The 7,515-nt window shown below is 40.7% G+C and overlaps 1 protein-coding gene across 9 annotated transcripts in view; it reads left to right on the top strand.

The window, feature by feature from the left end:
- The first annotated feature begins 277 nt into the window (after positions 1-277).
- The window catches only part of RTEL1 (regulator of telomere elongation helicase 1), a 53,190-nt gene continuing 45,952 nt past the window's right edge, over positions 278-7,515 (top strand). For 3 of the 9 annotated variants that reach the window (XR_012649139.1, XM_075021617.1, XM_075021607.1), the window contains exons 1-9: positions 470-578; positions 721-838; positions 2,012-2,210; positions 2,580-2,673; positions 3,618-3,699; positions 4,312-4,372; positions 4,620-4,695; positions 5,414-5,498; positions 6,660-6,725. Coding sequence is in view for 6 of the 9 variants with exons in the window: in XM_075021617.1 (XP_074877718.1) it covers positions 574-578; positions 721-838; positions 2,012-2,210; positions 2,580-2,673; positions 3,618-3,699; positions 4,312-4,372; positions 4,620-4,695; positions 5,414-5,498; positions 6,660-6,725 (786 nt within the window). In the remaining 3 variants the exon portion in view is untranslated. Of the gene's footprint in view, positions 335-469; positions 579-720; positions 839-2,011; positions 2,211-2,579; positions 2,674-3,617; positions 3,700-4,311; positions 4,373-4,619; positions 4,696-5,413; positions 5,499-6,659; positions 6,726-7,515 lie in introns of those variants that run through there. The other 6 variants (XR_012649132.1, XR_012649133.1, XM_075021663.1 and 3 more) reach the window with 4 other exon arrangements.

Here is a 7,515-nt window from a genome sequence, read left to right as displayed (position 1 = left end):
GGGCTCTCCCCAGGCCCAGGGCCCACTTCCCTCCAGGGCCCAAACCCCACCGGACTCGGTCCTCTCCTGCCCAGAGCCCCTCGGGCCTCCACAGCAGCTCACAGGAGACAGCACCAGACCCACCCCCTCAGCCCCGCTCGCTCCTCGCCCCTGTCAGGGGCGCAGGGACCGGCCCGGGACCGGGCCCAGGCCCACCAACAACCTCCCCACCCCGTTCCCATGACAACGCCGCAGCTCTCGCGAGAGCGCCCGGCAGGAAGTTACGCACCGCGCGTGAGGGAGGGGCGGACCCACGTGATGCAGGCGCGGGGATTCCGAACGGCGGGAGCGGAAGGTGAGGGTTTGCCGCCGTGCCGTTCGCGTTGTCATGGCAACCGCCACCGGAGCGGCTGGGGGGGGGGGTGTCCCGGGAACTCGGGCCCGAGCGGCTGAGGGGTCTCGGGAACGCGGGTCGGAGCGGCTGAGGGGGGTCCTAGGCCCCGGACCGGCTCCTCGGCACCGCCGCGGCCGGGCCCCGAAGTGGCCGTGAGCTTCCTGCGGTGCGGGTCCGCTGGTAACGTCCCGTCCCGAAATATGAGGTAAAATCCGGGCCTTTGGGTACTTCGTCGTGCAAATGAACCCCCCGCCGGTCCGGTCCGTGGCTCTACGTGATGATACCGGCGGTAGGGTCCCCTCCTGGCGTGGCGGCAGGGTAAATGGCGGGCCTGCGGTTCGTTGCAGGGACTTGACGGGAAACATGCCCAAGATAACGCTGAACGGCATCACGGTGGATTTCCCCTTCCAACCCTATGAATGCCAGGAAGCCTACATGGCCAAGGTGCTCGAGTGTCTGCAGAAGGTGAGTGCCTTCCCTGCCCGGAGGTGTTTAGCTTCATTTACTGCGTTTTATTTCTAACTAATACAGGGCTTCTCTGAAAAGAGGTTGTCAGAATTCAAGTTTGCTTTTTGTTGTCTGTATGCTGCCTTTTGCAATTCTTCTCTGACCTTCTTTTACTTGTATTTTTGCTTTACTATATACTTATTAAAAACCCAGAAGTGTGTGGGTGACGGTCAGTAGAAATGTAGATAGGCTGTTTCTCCCTAAGTTGGGAAAAGGAAGAAAAGCTGAGCAAGTAGGCCATGTGTTCATGCAGTTTGTTCGTAGCTGTCTAGGGTTTGGTTTTGTATTGTTAGTCCTTCGACTGTTAGTGTAATTCAACATTTTATCTATGCTAGGATAATCTTACTGAATGAATGTCAAATAAGAAAATGTTTTTTACAATAGTTATCTTCGTTGTGGAGTTGGTTAAAAGATCTCTGTGGTCCATTCTTCTGAGAGATCAAACAAACTTTTGGTAGAAACTTCGGCTTTCCACATGGCTCAGCCTCCCTCCATGTCCTGGGCAGTGGCTTGGTTCCTGCTTGGTACCTCCTTGTTTTAAATTAGAAGTGTTGTAAGCCTATTATATACATAAATTCTTTTCATACACTTGAATGCAAATTGTCATGGCAGTGCAAGCGCAGCTGCTCATTTTCCTGCAACTTGTAGTGTTGTTATGCTCTTTAAAATCATATCATCTAGTAGGATGAGGTGTTAAAAGTGCTTGCAAGATTTTCTGCCTAAACTATGGCGTGGGATATGGCCTTAATTCTAAAGGAAACTAGCAGTCTGTAATCTAAGAGTCACTTTCTGGGTTTTTTTGCAATAACTTCTAATATTTTCATGTATTTTATGCTGAAATGTGGTACACTCTAGTTGCTCTAAGAGTGAAGACTTCCTCTGCTGCATAAAGGATAATAGCTGGCTCCGGATTCTAGTTTGAGCCTCACTAAGTCGTTTAGAGGGTCCTGCAGGTCACACGTTTATAATAACTTTATGTGAGGTATATGTGTGTTTCTGTCGTATGGTAGAGTTTACCAGGTAGTGATTGGTTTTTTCTACTGAGGAAATGCAGTACTGCACAAAGACCTGCTAGCTGAATTTCCAAATTCTTCATTTGTTCCCTTTTTCTTTTATTTCTCTTCAATAAAGAAGGTAAATGGCATTCTGGAGAGTCCTACAGGCACAGGAAAGACCCTCTGCCTGCTGTGTTCCACTCTGGCTTGGCGGGAACACTTCAAAGACACTATCTCAGCCCGCAAAATTGCACAGCGTATGAATGGAGTGGAACTCTTTCCTGAGAGACCCATGTCATCCTGGGGCAATGCTGCCACAGATGCTGATATCCCAAGTAAGTACTGTGATTTTTATGCTCAGTAGGGGTGATACAGGAATGTTAATGAACACTTGCTTTTATCTATCTTTTGTAATAATTATGTAACTATAAAAGTCATGGAGCCATTGTTTAGCAGCTGAAGCATGGTTTCACCATTTTATAGATTTTAAAGGTGTTTTACATATTTTTATGTTTTCTTAGAACATTAGAAACTCATTTAGCTCATTTTGTGCGTGTGTATAGTTAGATGAGAAAATTTCTTGCTGTCTCTACAAGGCAAACTGTTACCATAGTACCAGCTGGGAAAGGAGGCTAATAATATCTCTAGTTCTTCTTTCCATGCTAATAATGTTTTTCTGCTTTTTTTTCTCCTCTATTTGGCAGCTTATTACACTGACATTCCTAAAATAATTTATGCCTCCAGAACTCACTCACAACTTACACAGGTCATTAATGAATTAAAGAACACAGTCTACAGGTAAATATGATTTAGGATAATGTTCCTATTCAAAGAAAAGGTGGAGAAACCCGTTTAGTTATTGTTTGAATTTATGTGGATGAATGTATAAAAAACAGATATCCACTGAAATGTAGTTCTCTTAATGTGCATGTATAGAACCTGGATTTCTTGTTGGGTGGGGTTTGGTTTTTTTTCATACTTCACAGCCTCTCTTGTCTCCTTCCTTTCTTGTTATAGAATCTCCTGATCTTGGTCTGGTTTTGGTTCTTTACTTCACACATTTACTTCCAAAATTCCTTTTTTTTTTTCCTTTTCCTTTTTTTCCTTTTTTTTTTCGGGGGCATTTCTGTAACGCAATGGGAAGCCATTACAAAGCTGAATTCCTTAGGCTGGTGTAAATCTATGAAGAACTTTGTGGTTTTGCTATACCAATGTCTGTCACAGTTTTCAGCTGTTGACATGCCAGTGTGTTGACCAAGCTCTTTGGACAGGCAGTAATCATTTGTTTGTAAGTTTCTTGTAAAGATGCAGCCTTGCCATAGGAAAAAAAGTATTGCGAATGTTTGTAGTGCATTAGTTCTTACTCTAAAAATCACAGCCAGCTTGCAGTAACTTGTAATAGATGACAGGTCCCAGTTTATTGGGCTGAACTGTCATAACAGAACCCAGATTTTATACTGGATGATGTAAGCTGCTACTCATTACCTCCTGCTGTAAACTGCTGCTTATTACCACCCACTGCTACCAGTAGAAATGCAGTACCATAAAGTCAAATAACATATATAGCTGTTACAGACAGACAAACTTACTTACTGTTTCTGATTCTGACCCTTATTTTGGGCTTATCTATTTCTCCTGAACCTTTCACTTTTGATATATTATACCCAGCCTAGGCATGTACAACTGTGTTCTTCTCTCTTGCCTTATTTTTAACATCAGTTTTGTGTATTCTGTTTGAATAGACCGAAGATATGTGTTTTGGGTTCCAGAGAGCAGCTTTGCATCAATCCTGAAGTGAAGCGACAGGAGAGCAACCACATGCAGGTGAGAACAGAGCCTTGGAAGCATGTGCAGTGAGAACGTGGAGGTGTTTTGTTTTGGCGTATTGTGTGTAATTCTTAACTCTGACATTGTTTAACTACTTGAGGCTGTAGACAAAGACAGTAGTTCTAAATGTGTTTCGAGGAACTTCTAGTTTCTAGTTTTGTGAGTGCAAAATTTAATTCTGAGTCTCTGGTAGTGTTTTCCATCCAGAGAAGGATGTCCTTGTGTAGAACATGAGAGTTAATAGTTGCAATTTACTTTCTGATCTGCCACTGAAGTGTTTTTCAAGAGCAACAACAATTTCAAAGTAGTGCTTCAGTGACTGATTTACCTGTTATTTTTTACAAGTAATATCAAAGATTACTGTGTTGAAAAGTATTAGTGGCAAAATACAACAAAATTTCCTCTGAGCATCTAAGTGTTCTGTGCTGCATAAAAGAGAGCCTAACCTTTAAGGTGGACAAAGGGACACATAATTTTAAAACTGAACTGTGATTAGCATTTATTCATTAGCTGGTGTTACAGAAAACTAGTAGCTCTTCACACCTTAACACGCTTTTCAGTACTTGATGGGCTGTGCAACTCTTGGCTAAAATATACTATGTTTTACAGATCTATATGTGCCGAATGAAAGTGATGGCTCGTGCCTGTCATTTCTATAACAATGTGGAAGGTGAGTTTGGCTGTGGAAGTAAAGCCCTGTTTTTTGGAGAGGGAGAGATTTGCTAGGCAGGTAGAGAAGTTTGGAAGAGTTGGCAGAATCTGCAGGTGCATGCGTGTGTGGGTGTGTGTTTTGCTCTGTGTTAATGTCTTTCAAGAATGAAATGTTAGGAAGTGGATGAGCATGATGATCAGGGTAACAACAAATCTTTGTGTGATACCTTTATCTAAGCTTGTGGTTTTAATGTAATTTTTGCCAGAAAAGAGTACAGAGAAGGAACTGATTGACTCAATCATGGATATTGAAGACTTGGTTAAAAATGGAAACAAGCACAGGTGAATGATCCCCTCTGACCTTCCTCCCCCTTACTTGTGAAAGTAGTGAAAAGTATTTCTCTGCTTATTTTTATTAATACCTTGGTATGAACTTGATATACACTAAAGTGGCAGAACAATGATGAGAGCAAAGTAGAGTGGCTAAATATGTTGCGGAGACAGCTTCCAACAAAATCATGTGTACACTAAAGCCTTAACTTCTGTTACTGCAGTTTTCATCATATAGCAATTTATTTCAATCCTTACTTGTGTAAAGACTGAATCAGATCAGAGTCAGGCTCACCAATGTTTTATTTCTCACTTGAGCAGAGGCTACCAATATCATCTGACATGATAAATGATATTGCAGTTTTGTTTCAGATGCAAGAGGATGAGGTGACTGATTTGTTGAGATAATATAGTCTAGTGCAGCATTTACTTCTAGCTTAAAGGGGTGAAATGATAATGCGGTAATAAATGCCACTCTTTCTCATTTTAATTTATTTTTTCTTTGTTTTGTTGAGCTGCACAGCTAGGTATTATTTTCTACACTTCTTTTTACTTGTCTTCTGTGAATGGAGCTAACCATCTGCCCTAAAATTAAACATGCCAGTTTCAACTCCTTAAAAAGTTGATCAGAAACCCTTGAGAGTATGAAACCTAATAGATGAATGTTGAAAGCACTCTTAATATTTCTGCAAGTATTACTTTATAGTTTGTACTACTTTTTTTTAAACAGAGCTTGTCCTTATTATCTCTCTCGAAGCCTGAAGCAGCAAGCAGATATTATTTTTATGCCTTACAACTATTTACTAGACTCAAAGGTAACATATATCTTTGCTTTTAAATGCAATTGTTCTTCTATTTATCTTATATTGTCTTTTAATGGATAAGCTGTGAAGAACTGATGCATACCAGGTGAATGCATTATGTGGTATACTTCAAAACTAATCAAAACCCAGTTCAAATTCAGAACCATAGAGGATGCCATTTTGTGTTTTTTCTCTATAAAGCTTTTTCCCCACAGTCAAGAAATATTTTCTTTTTTCTTTTTTTGTTTGAGGTCTTGTATTTTTATAGAATTAGCTTTACAGAATGTGATGTCCTTGTTGTTCGGTGATATTCACCTCCTGAATACAAATCTTCAGTCACATACTGTGCGGTATTTTTGCATGCATTCTGAGACATTTTTGTTTCTGCAGCCAGCTGCATGATTTCTAGAATAAGGAAACTTTCTCAGTAGAGATTGGACATCTCTCTTGGAAATAATTGCTGGCTTTGTAAAAAAAGCTGTTGCAATAAGTTGTCCATATTTCATGGATAGAAAATGAAACTTTTGAAAACTCTGTTGAGGAAACAAATCTGCTGACATCTTCATGCAACTTGGAGTAATTAATGAATTATAGTAAAAGGCAGATTACATTCTACTGCTACAAAAAGCAGAAAGACCAAATGTTTAATAAATTAAATAAAATTTAAAAAATCTCTGACCACCTTAAGCAAAGAAGCACTGTAAAATGAAGTTATGTGTTCTGGTATTGTTGGGGGTGTTTTCACAGCATCCGCTTCTTGCAAAGATGACACAAGCATAAATTTGTAAAAACAAGGCAAATGCCCCTGCTTTGCACCCCACTCCTTCCACATTCCTGTTAGCCAAAATAGTGACTGAAAATAATTCTGATAAACTTGTGCATCCTGGTATGGTACATCTGTTTTCTTCTTTATTACGATGTCAGTTGTAAACTCCATAAACTTTTACATGATGCATTTTAGCACCTTCAGTTCCAGAGAAAACGATTCTGGTGTTTATATATTAGGTAGCCACAGCGATTACTTGCTGTATTGTAAAAAAAAAAAAAAAAAAAGTAAATGTTCAAAATACATGAAAGCCTAAATCTGTCTCATAAGGCAATTTCTCAGTCGATCAAATCTATATTTCTCTGTGGCCTTTTTGTCCATTCCCTTGTTCTCTTTTTCGTCTCTAGAGCCGGAGAGCACACAACTTGGACCTGAAGGGGACTGTGGTAATACTTGATGAAGCTCACAATGTGGTAAGTTGTTTCTGGTCTGTTGCCCTTTTTCAAAATTCTTCCAAAGAGAATAACAGACCCGTGCCCTGCTAGAAACAGTCTGTAAAATCTATACTCGGCTATATGTTGTTAATGTTCATTGTCATGAACATTTCTTGTTTCTGTGACAGTTAAGGCTTTGTAGTTTAATTAACAGTCCTTTGACACTACTGTGATTTTCCACAAGGCGATAGTTTCTTCCTGAAGGGTGGGTCTCCAAATTTATGAGGGCACTCATTTTCTTGTTTGGAGAGTTCTCGTCCAGGATGTAAGAAATCATGTAATATCCATTCCTGAAGCTCAGCTGCATCGGCTGTCCAAGTGTAGTAGATGGCAAACATGACTCTTGTAATATTTCCAGGTCTTCACTCGTAGAGAAAAGAAGAAAAAAAAAAATGCTGCATTATGAGATCTTTTTCTTAGTTGGCTCAAAACTGCAGCCCTTTGCCTAAATAATGAAGTGCAAAGGAACATTTGAAACATGTCCCTTTTTTTCTGCCACACGCGTAGCCTCCCAGTGGGATTTCTGCTAAACAGCTGCAAAGTTTATTTTCTGATTGCATGTTCTTTCAGTAAGCAGGCCGCGGGAGGGTGTGCTATGTTTGAGTAGAGATGGTCACAGAGCTGCATTCAGTATTTGCTCCTTTTATCAGAACATCTTTTTTTCTGTTGAAAAATGGGTGGAAATCCAGTCATAGTTGTTTGGGTTTTGTTTTGTTGGGTTTTTTTCCCTTTGCAGTGTTTAACAAATATTAATTGATGCAGAAATTAA

The sequence above is a fragment of the Buteo buteo genome, chromosome 2, assembly GCF_964188355.1.
Source record: "Buteo buteo chromosome 2, bButBut1.hap1.1, whole genome shotgun sequence".
In the NCBI taxonomy this organism is placed as follows: Eukaryota; Metazoa; Chordata; class Aves; order Accipitriformes; family Accipitridae; genus Buteo; species Buteo buteo.
Note: the sequence above shows the minus strand (reverse complement) of the source record. Positions and strands in the feature narration are given on the sequence as shown.